This window comes from Phascolarctos cinereus, unplaced genomic scaffold, assembly GCF_003287225.1.
Source record: "Phascolarctos cinereus isolate Bilbo 61053 unplaced genomic scaffold, phaCin_HiC Scaffold_2;HRSCAF=192, whole genome shotgun sequence".
NCBI classification, from domain to species: domain Eukaryota; kingdom Metazoa; phylum Chordata; class Mammalia; order Diprotodontia; family Phascolarctidae; genus Phascolarctos; species Phascolarctos cinereus.
The window spans coordinates 254,125,613-254,153,003 of NW_027555625.1; the positions used below are offsets into that span (position 1 = coordinate 254,125,613).

At 43.9% G+C, this 27,391-nt stretch overlaps 1 protein-coding gene across 1 annotated transcript; it reads right to left on the bottom strand.

Annotated features, from left to right (window-relative positions):
- Positions 1-786: 786 nt before the first annotated feature.
- ANAPC2 (anaphase promoting complex subunit 2) lies at positions 787-27,324 on the bottom strand. The gene is made up of 13 exons (XM_020981737.2): positions 27,030-27,324; positions 26,031-26,659; positions 24,014-24,146; positions 16,110-16,284; positions 11,477-11,596; positions 10,276-10,393; positions 9,168-9,349; positions 7,140-7,281; positions 5,339-5,414; positions 4,918-5,121; positions 2,850-2,979; positions 1,916-2,154; positions 787-1,291 (listed from the first exon to the last, which is right to left on the bottom strand). The coding sequence occupies exons 1-13, from the start codon at positions 27,144-27,146 to the stop codon at positions 1,079-1,081; spliced, it is 2,478 nt and encodes an 825-aa protein (XP_020837396.1). The 5' UTR covers positions 27,147-27,324; the 3' UTR covers positions 787-1,078.
- Positions 27,325-27,391: the final 67 nt, after the last annotated feature.

A 27,391-nucleotide genomic window follows, 5' to 3' on the forward strand; every position in this document is an offset into this window, starting at 1 on the left:
TTATAATCTAGCCAACAGCTCACTAACAGACTCCTTGAGAGTCCGCCCAATATGACAGATGTTCTAATAAACCTTGTCTTTCACTGAAAAAAAAAAAGCTTTCTGCCTTATAGAACAATGAAGCCAAACTGAGCGGCAAAGATTGACTCTGTCCTGCTTCATAAGCCCTCAACTGGAGCCTGAGGTACTGAAGCATCATAACCACAAGGCAGAACCTGAGGTAAGCTTAGGGTTACACAGAACCCTAAACATTTTATGTGAGAATTAAAAATTCTACTACAGTAATATAACAATCCCCCCCACCCCGGGGAAGATTCTTTTTATTCTGTAACCCCACAAAGGCCTGGTTCTATTCAGAAGCCCTCAATCTCCAATTAGTAGGGTATAACTACTTGTGGGAAGCTAATAAGTGGGTAGAGAGGTGAGGGTGGATAGGGGACACAGCCTCTTAGTTCCTAGAAATTTAAGTGCTGAAAGTAATGAAATTATGATTTCAATGCTATAAGGTGGGAACAGGCCATTTCTTTGTCCACACCTTGAAAGTTCAGCCCAGTGACCTGACATCATAGGACCTCATTTGATCATGACCAAAACTGAACCCTGTTCCCAGGGAGCAAAGTCCAGCCCAGGTATGGAAGAAGGTGCCTCACAGACTGAGTCTGGAAGATGAAGGTGAGGTGGGGAAGAAGTGCCTAGTGCCAGGTATGGTTTCTAGCTCAGTGTGGTTTCCATCACTGGTGTTCCTTCCCACACTGTCAAAAACCTCCACAGAAAATTGAGAAATGATTAAAAAGCCACTTTGCCTTTAATGAACAACAAAGAGTACTGAATTAGTTTTGGGAATAGTAGAAAAGGAATGAATGTGAGGTGGCATATCAGAGGAATGGGGGAGGGATAACACACATGCTCTCTGTCCTTGTCATTATGGAAAGCAGAAAAGCCCATAGAGAGAGCCTGACTTGGCCAGATCCTACTCTCATGGGCAGTCCTAGGGTCACCCTGGGCTCTGGTCAGTCTCCAGCATGACCTCACAGGCCCCTCAAGTCCCAAGACAATAAGGCTGCAGACCTGCCTCTTGTCAACTGCAGCTCTTGGGCAGGCGGTAGACACCCCCAGAGTAAATGAGCTGTTGGTCTCGAACCTTCTTCTGCAAAAAGCCTTGCAACTCCTGCAGATCTATCTCAGTCACCACCGGGCCCGTCATCACAAACATTTTAAGCATGCTATGGATGCGCTCCAGAGATAAGCTCTCCAAGTTGGTTAGCATGGCCTGGATGTATGTCCAGAATAGCTACAGAACAAAGAGATCAAGAGAATGAGTCAAGATGCGCCCAACTGTCTTCTCCCCACTCCTAATCTCCCTAGAGCTTAGGAGACTAGGGACCACTCTTAGAGCCCACAGATGTAGGAGATGGGGCACCATCTAAGAGTCACAGTGACTCTGCTCCCACCCAAACAAGTTCCTCCCATCTGTGACTCCTTGTCTTGGCAAACTGATAATGTCCCTTCCCATCTCCCCAGGCCAATCTGGTGAGAAGGAACAGCTGAGGCTAATTCCTCATAAACTCTAAGCTGGGGCAGCTGTTTCCCGTGGCCTAGGACATCTCTGGGAATCTCCAGGAGGTCTCCCTCTTAGGAAAAGTCCTCTGAGAATCAGCCAAGAGGAGAAATCCCTGAGGTACACACAAGTGAGTGTGTCCAAGGAGAGTCCACATTATGGACTCATAAAACACTGAGCTAGAAAGCTTCTAGTCCAGCCTGCTTAGCTTGGAGCCACAAGGGCTCCAAGGAGGGAATCACCATTGTTCTGCCGCTGCCCTCTCTGCAGCCCCCCACTGCTGCCCTGCCTCCCATGGCGACCCAGCCTCTAGGGAGGTTCTTGACATGTGCCTGGGGAATCAGGGCCAGGACTGACCTGCAGTTCCTCTTCCTTTTGGTCAGCCTGTGAGGCCATGGCTGAGTCACCCTCCTCATCGCTGTCAAGAAGCACCACCTTGTCCACTCGGTCCCTGGGCTGCTCTTCCTCTATCACTGAGAAGGTGCCCGGGGGCTCCTCCCGCAGCACCCCCTGCTGCAGCCACAGAGCCATCTTGCGCCGTAAGGAGGCCACTGGCACCTTCAGCACTTCGCTCAACTCCTCCAGGGACCAGCTGCCTGGGGTTAAGGTGAGGCATGAGGCCAGGGACCATATGAACTATCAGGGGCCTGGGCCCAAGAGGGATGATGGCCGAACCCTTCTCTAGCATGATCTGACCAGTACTATACTGCCTACTTCAGGTCTGTCTCTGAGACCAGGGCACTCCTCCAGGAGAGAGGAGAGGGGTGTTCCATAACCAAGCCCTAATTCTGCCTTTAACAGAATGTTTGTCAGCAAAGGCAGAAAGGGCTGAGCTCCAGTGATCACTTTCTTTGGAGGAGTTCCAGATACCCAGTGGGAACCCAGCACCCTCCCCCAGCAAAACAGTCCTGCCAGTCCCAGTGATGCCAGAAGCCAAACAGCAAAAGGAGGTGATGAGGAAAAGCTGGGCTGGATCCAGGGAGGCAGGTGTTCAATCTACACTCAAATCCTTCCTACCCTATACCAGTCAATGACTATTCCAGGGCCTGAGTCCCAAAGCAGAGAGTGCTTAGAACAGAACTGATACTTGGAGTTTACCGAGGGAATAGACCCACCAAATGAGCCTAAGAACTAGGGGTCACAAGTCCCCAAGTAGGACTATTGGTCCAGCCAGCTCAGAAGAACCATGAACTCTCAGCTAATTGACCTTCTCCCCTCACTCAGAGAATGCAGAGCAGCATCCAGACTACAATATGAGGGTACGGAATGCACAAGGCAGGAGGAATCTTACTTTTGCTCTGAAAATGCAACAGGACAGCAGCATGTATGGGAGACACCGACAAGGAAAGAGTACGGTCAGCCAGCTCCACATCGAGAGTCACCAAGCCCAGGTGGTGTTTCCAGCTCAAAGTCCTCATAGCCTGAGTGGAGACAGAAGAGTCAGCAGAGGGTCCAGGAGCATCTTGCTTTGTTTAGAGAAGAGCCACGCACATGGTCCCTCCATTTAGTTCTGGTGATTCAGCAAAGTGGCCCTTGCTTCTTCTGTGACCCTAATCAGTCCCCTCTCTATTTAGACTGGAATTTTTTTAAATTTCTTTTTTTTTGGGGAGGGGGCAGGCGGGGAGGTGAGACAATCAGAAGTTAAGTGACTTGCCCAGGGTCACAATGCTAAGTAAGTGTCAAGTGTCTGAGGCCGAATTTGAATTCAGGTCTTCCTGACTCCAAAGGCCAGATTTCTGTCCACTGCACCACCTAGCTGCCCCTAGGCTGGAATATTAGGTAAGAGAAGAGGAGGAAAGGGATTGCCATGGCCCACAGGTCAAAGTCCTGCTCCTCTTCTATAAAGTTTGCAGCTGAACCACCTGCAATATTAGAAGAAATATTAGAAGAAATTGAACAGTGGTAATACTCAGGATGTTCTAAATCAGAGACCAAATGAATGTGAAAAAACCACCAGGAACAGATGGCATCACTAAACTTTTGAAGGAACTCAAGGACAAAACTGGTGAACCATTGGCCAAAACATGTAACCTGCCACTACAAATGGCTAGTGTGCCCAAGGGTTGAAGTATTGCTGATATGATCCCCCTTGGGCTCCCGGAGGTCTCCTGGAAACCAGAAACTGGTGACTCTGGTAGGATCTATAAAGGGTAGACTCAACTGAACACTTAAGACAACATAGCCTATATGGTGAAAAGCAAAGAAGTCCCACCTGACTCTTCTATTTTATGAGAGGATAAAAAAACATTTAGGCAAGGAAAAAACAATGAATATAATTCAGCAAGCCTTTGACAAGGTACCACACCAAATTAAAATTATGTGATTTATTAAAAATGCTATAAATGTTTTCTAAAGTTACAAAGCATGAATATGGACTTGTTGGCTAAGTGCTAAATTACTATAATTAGAAGGCACTCCCTCCTTTAAAGATTACCACAGGCTTTAGAACAAGAAGAGACTAAGAGATCACCTTCTTCTAAGCCCCTCATTTGAGGGATGATGAAACTAAAGCTCACAGGTGAACTGATAAAACAGCAAAGCTGGAATATGAACAATACACAAAAGCAAAGACAACTTCATTCAGTGGGGAGCAAACGCTGAATGTGACATATGGGGTGAGATAAGCTGCAAATATAAGCACTACAGTTACTATTAGAGATCGAATGCTAGGATGAAACATAGGACTGACTGTTTCTCAGGGAAAGTTTTCAGAGATTATAAGCATAAGATCTGAAGGTTAATGGACAAAAGAGGGTTGACACACTGAAGGTGTATTAAAACAATGGGAACAGAAAATGATTTCTAGACAATGACAAAATAAAATTACGGACAGGAATTAAGAGAAATATATCATTTTAACAGAAATCTTAATCACAATAGCTTACCCACATTAAGTACTTAATTCAGATGGTTCTGGGTTAAATTTTTGTTTGGTTAATTATTGAACACTTAATTTACAATCATATTTTGTAATCCATGCCATGAAAATAGCATGAATCAATTTGTTTTGAAAGTTCACCTATGGGAAACCAAATTTTAAAACATGGTTCACATTAACAGAACACGAGTTAACAACTTAATTGAACAAGAGGCAGCAAGAAATACTGAGTAGAGGCCTGACCACACTGAATAGGACTGACTTTGGGGGCATTTTTTAAGCTCTAATTTACTCATAGGTCCCCTGCAACTCACCTAAGAGCCTCTTAGCAGTCAAACCACTCTCAGATTTCACTGCCATATTCTGGGGTCAGTGTTACCCTGCCACTAAAATAACCCCTTTCTTGGAAAATAATGTTTCTAAATGAGAGAAAGAGGGAATGCTCCCCTCCCAGTTCCCTTACATGTCAGGGGGCTGGTACCTTCAGCTTCTCATATCTCTTGGAATAGGCCTCCATTGCCTCTTTGATCTGCTCTGGGAGCTCCAGCTTCTCCTCCTTGAGGGTCGGCCAGAACTCACTAGACAGGATGACAGCAATGAGGCTGAATGGGGGTCGCTCTTCCTCAGGGAGCCTCTCCTCCTCATCACGGATGTTGGCATTAATGCGCCGTGAGTCTGCCATGTCCTGGAGTGAAGTGGAGGATAGAGGCCAGGTCATGTCTGGAGGGCCTGGGGTGGGTTCAGGAGTCAGGCTGCATCCAGAATTAGGGAGGGAAGGTAATTAACAAAGACGGGGAAGGCATCTTCCAGGTTAGAGTAGCCCACTGGGTTTCTAAATACGGAAACAGAGATGTACTTTACATGACTCACAGAGAAAACTTCCTCCCAAAAGGGATACTAACCTTCAACATGACCTCACAGTAGTGCATCTGGGCCTCACCAAAACGGAGCTTCAACAATTCCACATTACGTATTTCCCTGGAAATTGAAGGGTAGCTACATTAGTGCTGGGGAACAAGAACCTCCACGTGCCGGGGGGGAGGGATGTCTAAATCTGACAGCCCACGAAGGTCATGGGATAAGGTTATGGCTTTCTCTTTTGGCATCAGAGAGACCTAAACAATCTAATTACCTGTGAAGAAGTGAGAGGATGTAGTAAGTCTCCAAACACGGACTCTGATAACTGTCTGGAGGTAAACCTTAAGAGGAACATTTCATTTTGGAGGCTCTCCTGACATTTTTCCTCCTTCCCATCTCCACTCTCATCTCTGTCCCCTTCCCCCCCTCACAAAAAATGATTACAGAGTCATATAATTTGGAGCTGCAAGGTACCTCAGAAACCACCCACTCCAACTTCTTCATTTCAAAGCTGAAGGAACAGAGGTCTGGTGGGGTTAGGTAACTTGCCTAAAGTAAACAGCTAGCAAACCACTGTTAAGATGTGTACCAAGTGGGGCGGCTAGGTGGTGCAGTGGACAGAGCACCGGCCCTGGATTCAGGAGGACCTGAGTTCAAATGTGACCTTAGACACATAACACTTACTAGCTGTGTGACCCTGGGCAAGTCACTTAACCTCATTGCCTAACCAAAAAAATAAAAGATGTGTACCAAGTCCTCTAACTCTAAACCGAGGGGTTTTTCTACCGCACTATGCTACAATGCCCTGTAGATTTTCCCTGAGATCTTGAGCCAACTGAGAAGCCATTAAGGAAGCTGTCCTGAGCCTAGGACAGCTGAGAAGGTCTGAAATATTGCTGTGAAATATTTTCCCCAGAGATCTTGAGAGAGTTCTGATAATTCTCCCCAAGACCCTACCCAAATAGCAAAATGGACCAAAATCTCACTGCCTAGGACTCCACGAGGCCAACAGTCCAGCCCTGCCAAGAGGAGAGAGCCTCCATTAATGGCAATGAGTATCCTTATGAAAACTAGGCTTGACTTCCTCTCACGCCCCCCCTGGCCAGCTCTGAAAGAGCATTATGGGATCCCTGCTCCAAGCTGAGAAGGGCTCCAAGCTGAAAAAGGCTTCTTTCCTAACAGTGAATGAACTCTGACCCTCATCTCCTAATACACAGAAGCTACAGAGTCTTCTCCTACAGAGTTGTCAGCCAATCGTGTCCAAGGGGAAATATTTATAGTATTTATAGCAGCACCTTTTGTAGTAGCAAAGATATGGAAACAAAGAAGGTGTCCATCAATTGGGAAATAGCTGAATAAATTCTAGTAATAGTATTGTACCATAATGGAATGGATTATCATAATAAGAAATGATAAATATGAAGAATTCAGAAAAACTTGGGAGATTTGTATGAAATGATGCAGAGCAAAGTAAGCACAGTCAGAAGACCAATTTACAAGATGACTGTAATAATGTAAAGGACAATAACACCAAAATACTTCAGACCCTGATCAATGTAGTAACCAATCATGATTTCGGAAGACTAACAGTGATCAATAAAGCATTTAAAATATGCACACAAAATCCTATCCCTCGGGACGGGTTACTGGAAACAAGGAGGGAAACCGCGGCTTTTCTTGACTGGCAATAGCTTCACCGAACACAGTGGACCTGGTAGTACTGCTCACCTGCTAATCCCTTTCCTAGACTCTGAGGGCCTCTTCTTCAAAGATACTATGCCTTGGGTACCTGAGTACCATACAATGAAGACTCCTCTTCTATTAAAGGCCAGGGAACCGACTTACCTCTCAGCACTGTAATTGAACTGATGGAGAAGGCGGTCAGCAAGTAGCGTCCGATATTCATTGATAAAGAGGTCTTTGCTGCCATAGATACTGACCAGCAGGCTGATGATGTCTGAGGAGCGGCGTTTCGAACTTGACTTCCCTAGAGACACAAGCAACAAAGACAGAACATTAGGGAGAACCTTCTGGCGGAACCACTGGCAAAGACAGGAACGTGCTGCTGGCAGCAGGGGGACCCCAGGGCACATGAGCCCACCCTGGCTTTCCCAAGCCCTAAAGGAGTAAGGCTGTTATCCATTCCAGCACCAGATGATTCCCCTTGGTCTTGTCTTTGGGTGATAAACTCAGGGGGTTGAAAATCAGCTTCATTATACTAGAGCAGTGGTCCCCAACCAATCGATCAGGATCTAACAATAGAGCTTAAAGACTTACCTGAGCGATCATCAAACCAGCTGTTGCTGCCATCACATCCTCTTCCCCAGTTTGCCAGGGTTCCAAGTAGAGAGGAAAGTGTGGCTGGTGGCAGTGACCCCTTGGTGACTCAAGGACTTTACTGCCAGCACTGCCACCCTTTCAAGTCAAGGACTTTACCACAACCCCTGACTCCAACCCCACCACGATCTTAGGGCTTCTGGGTAAATGAAAGTTGCTAGCTCTTCTTCAGAAAAAGGTTGGGAATCCCTGACCTAGATACCACTCCTGTCAAAAGGGTGGGAAGAAAGAAGGGTCAGTCTTATAAGATGCTGGGGAAACTGAGGGTGAAAGGAATACTATGTCTGTGTGTAAGGAGAGGAGGGTGGGACAAGGGACCTGAAACTATGACAAAGAGAGTTCGAGGCCATCTGTCCTTGGGGCTCCTCTGTTGGTAAAAAGCCACATACCTGAGTCACTCACGCTGTCTGCCAGGGAAGGCAGAAGGGAAAACCCAAGAGACTAAGATCAGGGCCAGGGAGGAAATGAGGGAAGGTAGGGGTGGAGAGACAGCTATTGGAGACTTGTGAGAGACAACTGGGGTGAACTATAGTGGGAAGCAACACAAGCAAGGTGAGAAGTGAGAACCGTGCATTTAATCCCAATGGAGTGCCTGATACACTGGAAGCACAAACCTGGCTATGCCAGTTTCCCTGTGCCCAGAGCACCAGGTGTGAGATTTGTTTAGCTGCTGCTGTAATGAAGGGAGGGGGCAGAAATCCAGAGGGAAGTATGTCAGGACAATGTATTCCTCTCTTCTTATAGAGGAAGCAGCAGGAACTATGAAATGAGAGAGGGACAGGGCAGAGAACCTGATGATAAGGAAATGTGCAGCCCTGCCTCAGAGGCTGAGTGTGCTTGAAGAGGATGCGCTAGCTGCATGTCTGTATTTCCACAGACAGTTCCTAAAGCCAAGGCTTCTTTTCTGGCCCCTAGTGCCACATGTGTATCTGTCCATTCTACATATGTAATAAACAGAAGACAGGAAAGACCAAGCAAGTAGGCCAGAGACAGGTTCCATATCTGCTATGAATAACTTGGCCCCTGAACTCAATATTCACCTATCCTGGGAAATCACAAGCTCATACCTGACAAAGCTCCCCAGCCAAAATCTGAACATCCGTAAAAAGAAAACCCTTCCCATCGCTTTCCTGGCTTCCCCAAAGAGGTCCACTGGGGGCTACTAGTGATGGAGCTGGTTCCAGTGACTTCCTGAAGCTGGTTCCCTTTTCCTTAAACCCCATTTTGCAATCCCCAGCCTGGCTTATGTCCCTCCACACTGTAGTTCACCCCTAACTGGCTCCCCAAGACATCCCTTAGCTACCTATCCCTTCCTGGGACACTGAAGCAAGCATCACCCACAAACTGAAACTTAGCTCCACAGTTCTCAGCAAACAGGAGTAGGACCAATGAAAAAACAGGACTGATGAAAAAAACAGAACTAAGTCTACCCTAAGTATGTACAGGACCAGATCTTGGATGCTGCCCTTCCCACCAGCAAAAACCTTCAATAGCCCACGGCAGGCTAGGGAGCTACCCTAGAGGGAGCCATCTGACCTGGATCTGCATCCACTGGGTCTGGAACCCAGTCTTCCGGCTCACAGATGTCATCATCACTCTCCTGGCCATTTTCCAGCGTCACCGGGTCAGCCTTGGAGAGCTCGTGAGCCAAGTCCCCAGAACCCTCAGCATCACCAGTCAGCCCAGCTACAATCTGCCTCACAGTGTCTTCCCGTGTCCTGTCAGGGTGAGACCACGTGTGGTCATGACATAGGGCCAAACCATCAGCTCCCAGCGCTGGAGATCCCTGCATTGTCACAGCCATTGTAATAAATAGCCCTGTTCTAGTGCTATGAGAATTATAAGTAATACCCATACCCCTTTTTTTGCTACAGACAAAAACCATATTTTATTGGATGTAAATTTATAATGGAAAATAACTGACAGAAAACAGGGAGGCAAAGAAGATGATGTCCTGGAGGCATGAGCATAAACAAAAAGGAAAAACAGTGGGAAAAGAAATTTCTAAGTATATATAAAGAGAGTAATGGGTTTAAGAGGTGAAGGAGTTAACCAAGCAGGTGGAGAACAAATTAAGGAGCTGACCTAGTGTGGATACCTTATAAAAAGACTAGTGGAGGACACCACCTGAGGAGCTCCTGACCATTAGGAAGATCAAGACTGGGATTGGGGTACCTGTGCACAGGACAGACCTGAGCTCAGGACTTGTTCCTAGGGCAGAAGGGATCTTGCTTCTTCATTACTCAGTCCAAAGGGGATAAAAGTACATAGCTCTGGTTTTAATTGCTGGATTGGAACAGAGTAGAACTAGGAACAGAAGCCAGACCCTCCCAAGTAGGGAGAAGTGGAATCAGGCTTTAAAAGTGCTAAGTCAGGAAAATGGGCAGAAAATCCAAACCCAAAGAAATCCTCAAGGAGCCTTCTCTCTTAAGCAGCCCCCTGTGACTACACTGGATAACTGCAATATCCCATCTCCCCTAGGCAGTCTGTCCTCAAAGGTGTCTCACAGGGCAATGAAACAGTCTCTTGCCCTCTGAACATGCCACTGTTGATGACTCACTACAGAGGAGAGGTCTACAATGTAGACAAAGCCAGTGAGACTGAAGTGGGGGGGGGCCCCTAACATTCTGTTTCTCTCCCTCACCTTAGATATCGTCGTATAGGTTCACAAGCTACTTCCAGGATGACCATGGAGGAGTCCAGCTCCCGGAGGGCTTTGATGGCTGAGATGTAGAGGGTGATGATATCTGATGTATTTACCCCTGAAATTGAAGAGAGCAGGAAAGCAACAGTTGGAACACCTCTAGGACACCGAAATGGGACTCAAGAAGCTAGCTAGAGGAGCAAGCTTTCAGGAAGCTGAACTGTGGAGGTGCAGGTGCCAGGGTATTCATGCAAGCAAAGAACTGGAGAAACTTTGCCCCATTCTTTGAAGCATCTCTTTAAAGCCCTTGTGCTGTTCTTGATTCCAACTGTGGAGAAAGAACATTTAACATTCACTTTCCCTTCTACTCCTGAGAAGCTCAGCCTGATTCCTTCCCTGCTCTATTCTGTACGTGAAATAAGAAAGACTAGGTATGCCCACTCTGATTCCTGAACCACCTTCCCACTGCAAAACTCTTCTGTGTAATACTGAAATAGCATTAATGACTCCTTTTTGCCTTTATTCACAATTTTGTGAAGTTAAGTTTCAAAGTTACCTGAGTTTGGAGAAGTCACAAGATTACCATTTCTCCTGACCCCGCAAGTCATCCGACTTAAAGAATGTCACAAAATTATCCTTTTCCTTCTCTCCTCCTGTCCCCTGATTGTTTCCCAAACCCCTCCAGCCAACTCTCACCCTCACTTCATTGTCTCCAGATCTCCTCCAATAAGAAACAAGGTATCTTAACCTTTCATCCTGTTTTTCAATCCCTCCAAACCAACTAAAAACCAAAATTCTGGATTCTTGGTGACCAAGAGCCCTGAACCCATTTTGTTTTGCAACCACATGTGCATGCATTGCTAAATAAATCACTTGTCTGGATGATACTCAGTTTTAATATCTAACTGTAACATCTGATGGTGGAGTATTTTCTTCTTAACTGTGCAAGGTATCAAGGGTTCCAATTCAGACTTGGTCTTTAATCTGCTTCTCTTCTACACCCTGAGGGCTATACTCAAATTCCATCATAAGTCCAATTTTCACAAACATGAAAACTAGGGCCTAAGAACATGAAAGGACAGAAAATGATAAAGACCAAGGTTTAGAGCCCCCACAACAAACAAACATAATTACTCTACAAAATGGGACAGAAACTAGACAGTGAGGCCCTGAGCAACCATCTTTGATGAACAAGACGAACCTGGGTGAAGAAGGCGGGTTTCAAGAGCTGCTTTAAGGGAACTGAGCAGTTGCTGTCTCTGGTTGGTCCTTTCCAGACAGTATTTCAAATCTTCAATTGCTGGTTTAGACTCTGGAAAATCTATAAATTAAACAGAGAATGCTATAAAATCTTGTCACTGTGAGCCCACACTAGTGTATCAAAAAACCCTTTACCTACGCAGATGCAACCCAAGGTATACACATACAAAATCAAAGAAAATACAGACATGCACATATGGGCACTATTCAAAGAAGTCCAGACACCCATACTTTTGCTCTCATCTCTGAGGTCTCAAGATCAGAAATGAACCCACACAGAGGAAAAAAATAGCCAGTTTCAATTTCTAACCCCTCTCTCCATTTAAAGAGTTCAAACCTAAGAAAAACCTGGCTGTCCAGAAGTATGGAAGGTAGGTCACACGGTAAATCCAAGCATCTCAGAAAAATATTAGTTCAATTAATCCAGTAGGTGAGAAAGTAAAAATCAGGTGCACAAACAAGTACTAATCCGTACATCAGGCAGATCAGGAAACCCTTAACCTCAGTCAGAGCAAGGGGAGTGGTGGGGGTGAGAGAAAAAAAGGTAAATATATAGCCGAGTCCAGTTGAGAACTGGGGAGCAGGAGATCTGTCATCACTTGACTGGTGAGGGTGGGTGCCTAGGCACAGAACCTCTCACAAACTGGGTTTGTAACCTTCCCTGTCACAGAACCTCCCACATGTGAAGACGACCTATTCCACCCTGCATCACTAAACTATCTGAAAAAACACTCAGGGGCCAACTCTAACAGCAATGGCTCTCCATTCTTGGTCCCTCTCTGGGATGGAGTTTGGAGACCTCTTTACCTAAGGACCTACTCCACTGTGTGTCATCAAATGGTCTGTGAATATCAATGCTTCAGCCCTCTATAACCATCAAGCATGCAAACACCAAGCTACTTAACCATGACCAAATGGCACTCAATTTAAGTCTGACTAGGCCCCCAGGGACCCAAACATCAGGTCCTTTCCAACTCAGATGCCCCGCTCAATCAGCTTGCTGACTCAACCCTCTCCTCCAACGTCTGAAGAGACATGTTACTGTAAAACTCCAGAAGGCAGGGACCTCAGTAAAATGGTACTTCCCTCAAACTAAGGCTAGAAAACTCCTTCTTCCTCCTGTTTCTCCTCCTCTTCCTCTCCTAATCCTTGTCATTAGACCTGCTGTCTACAAAAACAAAAACAAACCCCTTTTACTTTGCAACCACTCACTACCTTTTCATCTCCATCCTGCTCAGCCCTACTTTTCTACTGTGCCCTCTGGGAAGCTCATACTATTATTTAACAAACTTCCTCTTAAGACCTCTTCCTCTCATATTCATCTCATCTTCTTGCATTCCCCAAAAACCTCACTCTCCCCCCTTCATAGTCCTGACCAAAGAGCTGACCAGTTCGACTATATACTACGCTCTACCCTTCAATCATTTGTCCTATTGCCCTTACAATTTGCCAAGCATCAACTGTGACTCAAACCCAGACTCTATCATCTTCATTCTTAATCATACTGGGGAACACTGCTAGAGGAAACCACACCACTGTACCTGCTGATGCTGCACAGAAAGCCTTTCATTCTTCCCTGCTATCACACTCCTTGTGGTGACTTTTCCAGTCTTTCTCTTCTTTCCTCAGGCCCCCTATGTTATCCACAATTCCTTCCCTCACCAGAAAGTCCTGACTCTGACTCCTACTGAAAACAACAGAGGTCATCCCTTCACCGAATACTTCTCTTCCTTTAAGATTCAGTTCAAGGTCCATCTTCTGCACAAAGCCTTCCTGATTCCCCCAACTGCTAGCAGCCTCCTTCCCATACTGCCCTGTACTTATCTATTCTGTATATAATCATATTTCTATTTATGCTGTACATAATTTTATTGGCAGCTAGGCTGGCATAGTGAACAAAAGGCTAGACTTGGAGTCAGGAAGACCTGAGTTCAAATCTGGCCTTAGACACTTACTAGCTATGTGACCTTGGGCACATCACTTCACCACTGTCTGCTTCTGTTCCTTCATTTGTAAAATCGGGAAATAATAGCACCTGCCTCTTGGGATTGTTTTGAGGACAAAATAAGGTATTTGTAAAGCACTCTGCAAACCTTAAAGCATTACAATTGCTAGCTATTATTATTATTACTACTACTTTCCAGGGTTGTGGTGAGGATCACATGAGATAACAAATGTAAAGAACTTAGTTTGTGTCTGGCACATAACAGGTCTAACACATTTCTATATTAAGCACTATATAAATGTTAGCTATGATTATATTAGCTAATGGTATTATTGTTGTTGTTGTTAAGTATTTGCTTTTGTGAGTAAGGATTGTTTCATTCTCTGCACTTGTACCTCCAACACCTCACATGCCTGACACACAGTAGGCACTTAAGAGCTTACTGACTGAATGACTGATAGGACTGATCTTTTTCCCTCCTCTACATCTCAAAATCTCTTCACAGCTTCCCTCATTCTCTCCTTTGCTCTAGTCTCTGAGAAAGAGATGGTCCTGGGGGCAGCTAGGTGGCGCAGTGGATAGAGCACTGGCCCTGAAGTCAGAAGGACCTGAGTTCAAATCCGGCCTCAGACCAAACACTTGACACTTACTAGCTGTGTGACCCTGAGCAAATCACTTAACCCCAACTGCCTTAAAAAAAAAGAGAGAGATGGTCTTTCTTCATGTCAAGGCCCACACTAAGACCATCACTCAACACCTTTGTCTCCTCTCACGGTCACCTGGTCCCTTGATCCCATCTCCTCTGGGAGCTGGTCCTGTCAATCATCCTTTTTCTCCCCCTTCATTTTCAATTTCTCCTTATTTGCTGGCTTGATGTTTAAATTAAGAACATGCCCAGGTTTTCCATATCTTTAAAAATCCTTCATTTGACTCTGCTGTCCCCTTAAGCAATCATGCTGTCTCTCTTCTCCCTTTCAGCATCAATCTCCCAGAAACAGTCAATCTATGTTGGGCTTCCATTGCAACACCTTCCACTCGTTTACTAATCTCTTATAACCTGGCTTCTGATGCCACCACGTGACTAAAATTACTTTCTCCAAAGTTGCATGTGATTTCTTAATTCCTAAATCTGCCCTTTTTTAAAAAAACTAAATTAAAATTTTGTTCAATTAATAAGCTTTTTTTTTTCTCCTTCCCACCTTCCATCAACTGGAAAAAGAAAAGATAAACAAATAATAATAATAAAAAGATAGCAAACAATCATGGCCAAGTGAAACAAATTCCCAAACAGACATGTCCAAAACTGCAAGTCACCTCTTTCATCTTGAGTCCCTAACAGGAGGTGGGCAGCATGCTTCATTGTCAGTCTTCCAGAATTGTGGTTAGTCATTACATTGTCTTCTCTCTATCCTCATCCCACCTGATACATGTTTACATGTTGCAACTTTTGATACTGTCAACCATTCCCTGTTTCTAAACATTTTCTCTTCCTCTGGCGACTCTGACAGCACTCTTCTCATTCTCCTCTTTCCTGTCTGACCACTCTTGTTTCCTTTACTGGATCATCATCCATCTCCCACCTCCTAATTGTGGGAATCCTCCAGTTGTGTGTATACTCAGCACTCACATCATCCCTCAACAGACTGACTGACTCTCTTGGTGATCTCATTGAGTCCAGTGGGAGCATCTCTATGCAGATGAATCCCAGATTTAAACATCTAGACCTATCCTGTCTTTGAAAACCCCCATCCTAAAATGCCACAAAACTGCTGAGTACCACCTCCCTGCATGTCCCCATGGCACAAACTCAACCTATCTGAAACAGAATCCATCATCTCCCTCATGCCATTTGCTCTTCCTCCAAACCTCCCTATTTCTTTCTGTTGAGGCACCACCATCCTTCTAGTCACTCAAGTTTGTAATCTCAGTCATTCCCGATTCTCCCTTACCCTCCACATGCCAAGTCTTGTGATAACACACCCCTATATTTCCTGAATATCACCCCCTTCTCTCCACTCACACGGCGTCTATGCTAGTTTGGGTTCTCACTGCTTCTCAACTAGACTACTGTGATAGCTTCCTGATTGCTGTCCCTATTGTCAGTCTCTTTCCTTCTCCAATGTATCCTCTACATATGTGTCAAATCAGTATCACTGAGACAGTGGTTTTGAATATGATCTCCTTCTATTCATAAAGTTCTAGTGGCTCCCCATTACCTCTAGGATAAAACATAACCTTCCCAGCTGGCATTTAAAACCATCTATGATCTGGTTCACCTTTACAGCCTATGTTCCAGGGCTGGCTATTATCTGACTATGGCTTTCATCTCCCTTCCTTCTGCTTTATTACATCTATGTATCTGTGCCTGGAATGCTTTTCCAACTTAAGTCTGCCTCTTGGAATCCTTACCTTCTTTCAGGGCTCAGAACCTTTTACACACACCCCTATAGTTATGAGCATTATCTTCTCCTTCAACTTTCCATGCATTTACTTTTATGTTTACACATTGTATCCCTCCAGTAGAATGTAAGCTCCATGAAGGCTGGGATTCATTTTGGACTTTGTACCCCCAGCTCCTTGCACAGAGTAGGCACTTAATAAATACGTACTGAACTGAATTGATGCTTACCACGGATGATGCTGAAGAGCTCCTCAATTCGCATGCTGGCATAAATTCGGTAAAAAAACCTCTGTACATGGCAGCGCCAGCGTCGCAGGGTACTGCTGGCCTCAGGGGCTGTGAGCCCTATAGGGTTATCCTGCAGGAATACTTTGCTGAGCCAGCCAATTACCTTCTCTATCCACTGTCAAGAGAAAACAGAAAGAAGGTTTACCTACTGCCCTAGCAACACAAGAGTAGGCCTGGGCCTTGACAGTGGCAGGGTAGGGAAAGGCTCCATATACTGTAGAAGAAAGGGGAGAGAATCTGTACAGGTACAGGAAATTAAGTTTCATCCAGCTGTAATGCTATTAGAAGCTGAGGCTTCTAAAATTCTTTTCTGGTTGAACCTAGAAGATCTACTATTATATAATGACAATTTATTTTTAAGTAACACTTTAAGATTGATGAAATGAATGCTTGTGTCACAAGATAAATATGACTTTCAGGGCCTATGACCAAAGCCCTGGCCAGAATAATAGCCCAAAATACAATTTCTTTTGCAGTTTTTTGGCATTTTTTTGGTTTGGGATTTTTTTTTTGGGGGGGGTGTTGCCCTCCGCCAGCTATAAGCTTTACTCTAAGTTTCTATTCTCACTGGAAGACTTACAAACCTTGCTGACTGAGTCTACTACACATTTATGCTAGCTACTTTCAACTAGGCTCTCACCTCAGCAAGGTGAGCTATCCTTCCCTAATGGTTCCCTATCACACTGACTACAGTTGCTGTTTCAGACTTTTTCTTTTCTCCTCCTGATGAAGATCTTCACTTATACTTAGCTGGGGAAAAAAAAAGTGAATTCAATTGCTGGGAGTTCCCTCTTCTCTATCTCACATCCCTCTGACATCATTCCTCACCATCTACTCCTTCATTACAGTATCTGATGATGTGGCCATTTCAAAGGCTAACCCTTAAACATTTATCCATGACCCTATTCCATGTTGTCTTCTCCATCAGACTACCTCCATCAACATCCCCATTCCCTAATCTTCAGTCTCTCCCTATCTATTAGCACCTTTCTTGCTTCCTACAACCCCAAATCTCCCCTATCCTTTGGGAAAAAAAAAACACTACTTCCTTTTTTAAATGAAGTAAAGAGAACAGAAGGAAGGCCAGAAAAGAACAGATAAGCAGGACAGCTTTGAAAACTAAAGCTAAAGGCTGAATTTATTATATATTTAAAAAGAAAAACATGTGATACCTAATAGACATTTGCAGTTTTGCATACAATCCTCTTTCTGTTCTATCCCATATATGGAAATGTCCATATTTATTTGGTGTTTGTTAAACTCAGAAGAAAAATAAATTTAAAATAAAAAAACGCTCATTTTAATTCTACCATGCCTGCCAGCTATTGTTCTATATCAGTCTTTCCCTTCTCAGCTAAACTCCTTGAAAAAATCATCTACAATCAAGAATCTGCCCCCTCTAACTCTCTAAATCTTCTGCTATCTAGCTTCCAACCTCAGCATTCAACTCCAAGATTATCGATGTCTCTGAACTACAAAATATAAAGGACTCTATTCAATCCTCATCCTTCTTGACCTCTCTTTAGCATCTGATAATGCTGACCTGGATATTCTCTCCTCTCTGCTCTCTTTTGGTTTATGCCATGTGTGACGGTTCCTTCTTCATCCATATCATGCCCACTACATGTAGATATCCCACAAGGCTCTAAAAATAGAATCATCTGTTTTATCTCTACAGTCTCACTTTGTGAGCTCATCAGCAACCCATGGGTTCAATTATCTATGCAGATAATTCCCAGATCTATTTATGTCATCCTTGTCTCTTTCCTGGTCACACATCACAAGTCGCCTGTTAAGACATGATCTGGATGTCCCCCAGACATCTCAAATTCAACATAGCCAAAACCAGAACTCCTTAAATTCTCTCTCAAACCTTCTCTTCTGAATTTCCCTATTTCTGTCAAAGACAACACTATCCTTCTAATCATTAACATTCAAAGCCTCAGCATCATCTGTTGACTTTTCTCTCTTCTATATCCTACAATGGGATGTAGAATTAGTTTACAATTAGTGTAATTTCTCTCTCTGTAACTCCTCTTAAATACGTCTCCTTTCTATTCAAACAGCCACCACTTCGGTGGCTGCATCACCTTTCTCACCTGCACTACTGCAATTATCTTCTAATTCACCTTCCTGACTCCCTCCCTAGTCTATCCAATCTATTCTCTATAGCTAACACAGTCATTTTCTCAAAGTGCAGATCTGACCATGTCTATCTGCCTTTCAGTCTCTGTTTCTCTCACACTCTCTCTCTCTCTCTCTCTTAGAATTCCTGCCTCCCTCTAAAACTCAGCTAAAGTGACATCTCCTCCAGGAGAACTTTCCTGGTTCCCTTAGCTTCTAAGGTCACCCCCTCCAACATTACACTCCATGTGTTCTGTATTTATCCTGTATTTTCTTTCCTTCTGGTGATTATATCCAATTTATCCTGTATGTGGCTGGTTTGTATGTTGTCTCCCCCACTGGATTCTGAATTCCTTGAGGGCAGGGACTGTTTTGGCCTTTTTTTTTTTGCATCTCCACTGTTTAGCATACTGCCTGGCACATACTAGATGCTTAAATAAATGCTTGCTGAGATTCAATGATCTAAGACAATTCCAAAAGACTCATGATGGAAAATGCTATCCACATCCAGAGAAAGAACCATGGAGTCTGCAGATCGAAGCACACTATACTTTTTGTTTTGTTTTTAGTTTTTTCTTTCTTGTGGTTTTTCCCCTTTTGTCCTGATTCTTCTTTCATAACATGACTAATGCAGAAATATGTTTAATATTATTGTACACATATAAACTATATCAGATTACATGCCATCTTGGGGAGCGGGGAGGTAAGGGAGAGGGAAAATTTAGAACTCAAAATCTTATAAAAGTGAATACTGAAAACTAAAAATAAATTAACTTTTTTTAAAAAAAATGCTTGATTTGACTTGACTTACATATGCTGTCCCTACCTCAATAGAATGTAAGATCCTTGACTGCAGGGATTCTTTTTGCTTTTTTCTTAGTATTTCCAGTGCTTACACACAGTCCCTGACACATAATAAATGACTAATAAATATCTGTTAATTGATTGATATTCTAGCTCTGACAGCACCTGAGGCAGTGACTTTAATGCATTAGATACATTAAAAAGTATGTATAGACACACACCTGCATGCACTTACTACATACCTATAGATGAAGTGTGATTATAATACCATGACTGACTTGTTAACAGGTATACCAAAATGTACACCTCTAAATTAGAGTGTGGTCCTTCAAGGAAGTCTCTTTGGTGATTATTTCAGGAATGTTGCCATTGTTCAAAGAATTTCTGGAAATATTCTTTTCAAACTCTCTTCTCAACGTCTTGGCATATTCTTTGACTATCCTCAAAGAAGGAAAATCTTTATTCTTTTAGAACAGATTGGGTTTTTAGAGACATCAAAAAGTCACTGAAAGACTTCTGTGGTGAATACTGTGGGTGATCATATGAGAAAATGCAATTCTGAACTAAAAATTGTTACTACAAAGTAATAACTCCTTCAATTGGATTCATAAACATTTACTAAGTGCATACTTTGTGTAACATAATGCTTTAGGAACCAAGGAAGATACAAAGTTTAGATCAAACACAGACGTTACCTTTGAGTTCTACTCTAGCAGGTTTTTTTCTTGTTTTAGCTGATAAAGTAGTTCCCAAGCAATTCCAAGAGGAATTTCAAACATATTTTGAGTGACGGCTTCATTGCTGGAATAAGTCTATAGTTTGCCAAGTACAAAGCCTGTTTGGAGGTATGAGTTCTTTCTCACCTATCTCCTACTCTTTATTACAACTTCCTTTCTTCCCCTTATCTTCTGATTATTCTTCAGTTCTGTTGGTGGTGCACAAGACTAAAAAACAATTGCTGAGCATTGTTTTAGGCTCCTTAGGTAGTTGTTCAGTCATTTCAGTCATGTTCAACTCTTTGTGACCCCATTTGGGGTTTTCTTGGCAAAGATATTGGAGTGGTTTGCCATTGCTTTCTCCAGCTCATTTTTCAGATGAAGAAACTGAGGCAAACAGGGTTAAGTGACTTGCCCAGGGTCACACAGCTAGTAAGTGTCTGAGGCCAGGTTTTTCCGACTCCAGGTCTGGTGCTCTACCTACTGCACCACCTAGCCACCTCCCTTTAGGTAATAAAAGGCGGTTTTTGTCTCCTGGGGACTGGGATGAGCACTTCAGTCTTTCTCCCCAATGCCCAAGCTATATGACAGTGAAAGGAGGACAGGCCAAGATCTCTAGCCCATGGTGTACAACTCATACCCCAAAGGAGGCTCAGTCATACCTTAGGCAAATCACTAACATCTCTGGGACTCAATTTCCTCATCAGTAAAATGAAAATATTGGAGTACCTTTCAGCTCAATCTTATTAAATGATTTCTTCTTTTTTGGCAAAAGTGAAGAAACTTAGACCCAGACTCAGAAACTAGATCCCAAACAGTGACATGGGACGAGTGAACATTCAAAATCTATTTGTGGAACTGTTGACAGAGAAACTTCCCCTATTTAGGACACGTGGCTGTTCTGGTTTTGAGTAACCATAATGAAGACAACAAGGAAAAAAACTCACGTCCAGATCTGCACAGCAGAAGGAGCAAGAAAGGGACAGTTTCTTTTTCCTTTCTGTACATTTAAGGCACTAATAACCAAGGTTGGAATACTTGAGGTTAAAAACAACGTGGCAATATTATAGGTTATCTGAATACAGATAATCCCTGTTTGTCTCATCCTGGTAAATGTATTTTCTCTTACACCCAGGCCAAGCCATCTAATGAAAATAATATTTAATGTTAGCCTAAGAAAATAATAATTAGGGGCAGCTAAGGGGGGCAGTAGATAGAGCACTGGTCCTGGAGTCAGGAGGACCTGAGTTCAAATCCAGTCTCAGACATATAACACTTACTAGCTGTGTGACTCTGGGCAAGTCACTTAACCCCAACTGCCTCACCAAAAAAAAAAAAAGAAAAAGAAAATAATAACTAACACAGGCTGGCTTAATACTAACTTTAAAACAAAAAGACATTTCCCAGTTTCTAAACTATAAGAGCTTATTGGAAAGTGAGGGGTGGGTCATGTTTCAAGAATTTAGCAACACCAGGTTTCCTCCTCCTTAACTTGGGAGGAAAGACTGGCTATGCTTGTTTCACGAGAAATATTCTAATTTTACCATGGCCATTTCTGACCGATTTAGGTAGCAAGTTCACAAGTTCACAAGTTCCTCTTTACTGATTAGTTTTGGGAACCCTCTGGTTCTAAGTCCATGATTTCTTGTCTTCTGATATGGAGACACCAACCAAAGAATATCCCATAATGCATAATTTAACACACTACTTTGTAATTCCTGGAGGCCTGTTATGTGTTGATGCTATTTATTTTTTGTGCTGAAGGAGAAGGAGGAGAAGGGGAGAGTATGGAAGGAAAGAAAGAAAAAGAGAGACGGAGAAGGAAAGAAAGAAAATAGAATGGCAATAATTAGTTCATGCTTGAGATAAGCAAAATTTGGCTATCTCCTCCTTCATCTCCATCTCAGATGAAGAGGTTTCCCTTTTCTTTGCCAAATCAATCTCTCTACATGTACCCTTGACCCCATTCTATCCCATCCTCTCCAACAGACTAAGCCTTCTATTATCTCCACTCTCACTAACCTTTAACTCCCTGGCTATACACTCCTTCCTGCTACCCACAAACATGTCCATGTCTCCCCAGTCCTTCAAAAACTCTCACTTGACCCAACCACCTCCACTAGCCAACTTGCTATATTTCTCCTCTCATTCTCAGCTAAAGTCCTTGGGAGAGCCATCTATATCTCCACTTCCTTTCCTCTAACTGGGTTCTAAACCTTCCGCAGGCTAGCTTTCGACCTCATCATTAAACTGAAACTGCTCACTCCAAAGTTACCAATGATCTCTGAACTGTCAAATGTAATGGCTTTTTCTCAATCCTTATCCTTCTCTACCTCTCTGCAGCCTCTGACACCACTCATCACAACTCTTTTCCTGGAAACTTTCTCCTCTCTAGGAGGATTATAGGTTTTTGTGATACTGCTCCCCCTGGTTCTTCTTTTACCTGTCTGATTACTCATTTTCACTCTCCTTTGCTGGATTTTCATCAGGGTCATACACACTAACCACTGATGTTCCCATCCCACTTTCCTAACCACCTCATCTCTTCCCCCTCCATACTCTCTCACTTGGTGATTTTATCAGCTCCAGAAGATTCAATTATCATCTCTATCATCATTTGAGATAGCTAGATGGCACAGCGGGTAAAGCCTGAAGTCACATATACCTGAGTTCAAATCTGAACTCAGACACTTCTCACTGTGTGACTGTGTACTTTAACCTCCATTTGCCTGCTTCCTTAACTGTAAAATGAGGATAATAACAGCACCTACCCCCAAGAGTTGCTGGGAAGATCAAATGAGGGGGCAGCTAGGTGGTGCAGTGGATAGAGTTCCGGCCTTGAAGTCAGGAAGACCTGAGTTCAAATCCGGTCTCAGACACACAACACACAACACGTACTAGTTGCGTGACCCTGGGCAAGTCACTTAACCCCAACTGCCTAGCAAAAAGAAAAAAAAAGATCAAATGAGATGATATTTGTAAAGTGCTTAGCACAGCTTCTGGTACATAACGGGTGCTGTATAAATGTTTATTGATTATTATTATTACGTGCAGATGATTCCCAGATCTATATACCCAGCCCTCTGGATCTTAAATGACCAACTGCCTACTGGACATCTCATATCTCAAACTCAACATGGCAGAATAGAACTCATTATCTTTTCCCCCAAGGCTCCTCTCTTCTGAAGTTCTCTATTACTGTCCTCGGCACTACCATTCTCCAGTAACCAAGGTTCACAATCTCACTATCATCTACAACGCCTCATTCTTACCCAACATATCTAATCCACTGGCAAATCTTATCATTTCTGCCTTGATAACATCTCTCATATACATTCCCTTCTCTCTATTCATACTCCCCTAGCTCAGGCCCATGACCCCATACCTAGACTACTGCAATAGCTTTCTAGCTGGTCTCTCAAGCCTCAGCTGCCAAAGCAATTTTCCTAAACTGCAGGTTCCCCATCTCCCACTGGCTCCCTGTAACCTCAGAAAATCCTCTCTTTGGCCCTTAAGGCCCTTTACATCCTGGTCCCTTCCTACCTATCCAGTCTTCTTACTATTCACTCTTCTCCACATATTCTATGGTACATTAATATTGGCCTCCCAGCTGCTCCTCAAACATAACACTCCATCTACCAAGCCCATGACTCTTCGTTGGCTGTCCCCCATGCCTGGAAAGTTCTCCCTCCTCCTCTCTGCCTTGTGGCCTTCCTGAAGATTCAGCTCACATCCAATCTTCTTCTGGCTCCTAGTGCCTTCCCACTGAGATGATCTCTCATTTACACTACCTATGTACATTGCATATGCATAATTGTTTGCATGCAAGCTCCTTAAAGGCAGAAATTATGCTTTTTGCATTCTTTGTATCCTCAGCACTTAACACAGTGCCTAGCACTTAGCAAGTACTTTATAAACGTTTAAGTGACTGAATGATTAACATCACCACACTCACAAGAACCTATATAAAACCTAGACCACAGCTAATAATGCTAGCCTGGGCAAGAACCATTAAGGAACAACAACAAAAAAAACCCCAACTAAACCTGTCCAACTACAGGGTAAATAAAATGGTTATCTATATATTATACCACTCTAAGTTTAGATTCTTGTCCATTTTTTAACTAACTCTCTCCTATGTGTTAAAATTGTGCTCCCTAAAGCAAGGGTCAAGAATACAAAGTCACAAAGAGAACTTACCTCCTGAAATTCATTCAGGAATGACCTTTCGTATTCTCCCCGACATCGACGTTCCATCCTTTCTTCAATCATCTGGTGGAGGATAGTTGTAACAGCATCAGCACTGACTCTCTCCAGCAAGTTTAGCCTGTGCCTGAAGGGAAGCCAGTGTTTAAAAATCTTATCCCAAGTCATGTGAAAGAATAGCTGAAGCAAGGGATGTAAGGAAGGAGATTCAGAAGGGGCAAAGTGTGAGACCACAAATGAGAAGTTATATTCCTGAAACAGAACCTGGATCTAAATCCAGACAGATTAAATAGTTAGCCTCTATATGCTCTAAGAGTGTTCTCCCCACCCCAAAATATTTAAGCCACCCTTACCCTCCAATAAAAAATTCATACCATTAGATCCACCACTTCAGTTTCCAGCACACTACTTATAGAAAGGTCACTATTAAAATAAATGTTAAATCTGGAAAAGTAACAGAACAAAGTTCCCATAGTTCATCAAAGAATAGGACTCTGAGAGCATTAGATGAAGAACAGATTAAAATTTTGTTGAAGAGGGGAATCTTAGGGGCAAAGTCCAAGAATAACACTGCAATGGGAGTTTTTAGGCAATTAGTAGGTCGGAAGCTGTTAAAAGCAGAGAGAGAGGCAAAGAAGAGGTGGTCTACTTCTGCTGAGGGGCTTGCCCTCAAGGACAATAAAGGATCAGAAAATCTGCTGAGAATATAGAATTTCTTAGCTCTGACTGGTGAAGTAGCACAGATCTGACAGCAGGTGTCCACACAGATCAGTCAGCAGACAAGTAAACATGGCTCCAATGGATGCAAAGTTACTTCTGGATAAGACAACTATCCCACTTGATCCCTCTAGCCACTGAAAAAGTTTGTAAAAATTCTGTCTGGGTAAATAGACATTATTGCAGTAGCTTAAAAACCATTAACTTTTGTGATTTTTAATGCAGATCTAAACTGCAGTAACAAATGCATCCTTAAAAAAAATTAACCACATACTTTGTGTGTGTGTATCTTGCCCTTCCTACCAGCCTTGTATGGCCCAAATGGGGATTCTTCAAAGAACCATACTTACAGACTCATTTTGGGCATAACTAGTTTCACTACAGTAAAAAACTGTAGACCAAAAAACTTCCAAGTCCACTCCAGGGCACATTTACTTAGAGAAGTTTTCAATACACAAAATTCCAGTACAAAAGAACTGGGATAACCACTTGAATTTCATCAAAATAAGTCTAATCCATGAAAATCAATGAGAACCTCAAAGGTCAAGCCAGAAATTTTAGTCATTTTAGCAAAACAACTCTAACATATTGTTGAAGAGCAAAATTCTTTCCCCAAAACTCTTTGATGGCCCTTAAGTGCTTCTAAAAATGCTAGTAATTTTGGACATGAAAATAAAAAGGCATAACCTAATCATCTACTCCAAAATACAAAACAAGGAACCTGAAGGGTCATCTAGTTCAACTTCTAATCATAATATGAATTATATCTATAGTGCCATTAATAAGCAGTCATCAATCATTCACTTGAAGCTGTCCAATGACAGGGAACACAAGACAAACCATTTTTTTTTACTTACTCTCCACTGAGCATAACTAAAGTCCAGTAACAGATGAAGAGATGAAAACATGATAATACAGTCAATGACTAAAAGTGTGAATTCATTATCCCAACAAATAAATTCTATTTTCTGTTAATGATATAGCACTGCGTGCTCTCCAACATTCCCTGCAATTATGAGTGAGGGAAATAGGACACTAAGATGTCCTAAGATCCTCTTCCACTACCCAGAAATAACAGGTTTCCTCTGCTCCAGCTTTGTTAAGCCCTGCCTGATCCTAGGGAAAGTGACTAGGCTAGGGGATACTGTTCTATAGGATAATAAAATTTGGAGCTAGAAGGGACCTGAGAGATGATTAAACCTGATTCCTTTATTCTACAGAGGAGATCCCTGAAGCCAAAAGAAGCAGGGGGATTTGCCCAATGCCACACAAGCTACAAGTAGCAGTCACTTACAGTATCTCACTAAGCTGCTGGAATTGTTCCAGAGCCACTGAGCACCAGCACAGCTCCTTAGCACTGTTGCAGCCAGCACATTCCTGGCCCTCTGGAGACCCACTCTCTTCCAGGTCACCTTGGTCCAGCTCTGGTTCACTCATGCCACTTTCACTCATCCCTTCATCCCCTTTCTTCTTCTTCTGCTGGTGCATGTAGATTTTAAAGGTACGCCCATAGAACTGTTGGATCATCTCTTGAAAGGTCTTCGTGGTGGAGAAAAACAAGATGGCTCTAAACATAGTATAGACTTTTTCCCGAAGACCCTGAGAGCCAGTCCCTAGCAACAAGCCCATTTGCGTCCACTTCTCCAGTAGATCCAAGCTGTTGAGGTACGGGTCCAGTCGACACTTGAGCGAGCCAAAGGCTTCCAGGAGGAGCAGGATACACTGGGGCTCTTCAGCAGTGTTCTCATACTGAGCAATGCCATTCCAAAACTCAGGGGCGATACTGGACTGCAGGTCGGTCTGAAGCACTTCTGTGAACCATTCCTCCAGGACTGAATGCAGCTCATAGCATTTCAGCACCTCCACAGCAGCCTGAAGTTCCTCTTCTTTCAAACTCACTGCTCCAGTCGGCCTGGAAGCTGCCTGGAGAGCACAGAACTCATAAGAACAGGGCCAAGAGAGGCCAGAAACATGTGCCTCCTTCAGCATCTCTAAAACAAGGAGGAAAAAAGCTCTAAAGGTAAGCCAGGGGAGGAAGAAGACTGCTGGGAGTCAGGACATGAGGGGAGGGCAGCTAAGGAGAGGAGAAAATAAGGGGTAAAGCCTGAGAGGCCAGTTGGGGTCTTAGGGGCATGAGGGGCAGAAGTTGAGAGGAGGGAGGGGGTTAAGGGGAAGGGGCTGAGCGGGGCGGGGGGCAAGGCTGAAGGAAGAGATGGAGCCAAGGGCTGGGATGCGGCCGAGAAGAGAGAGGGGATAGAGAGGAAGCGGAGATGGGCCCGGGTGTGGCCCTCACCAGCCCCAGCGCGGCAGGCGGCACCAGCCCGGTGCTCACGGTACTCCAGGCCACTGACAGCTCCGCCCCTGGGGCCCCGCAGGCTGCACCCTCTACCATGGCCGCCACCGTCGCCATTTGCGCTGTCAGGCCTGGACCCTGGACCCGGACCCCACTCCCGCCCCGGGTCCGGCTCCGGCTCCGGCTCCGGCTCCGGCTCCGGCTCCGGCTCCGGCTCCGGCTCCGGCTGCAGCTCCCCGCTCCCGCTGCTGCAGCGGTTCTGATCTTGGCCCTGGCGCGCGCCGCGGTGACGTCAGACGCAACGCGCTGACGCCCGTGAGCCGACGCTGCGCGGCGCGTTTTGATGAGCTCACTTCCCCGTT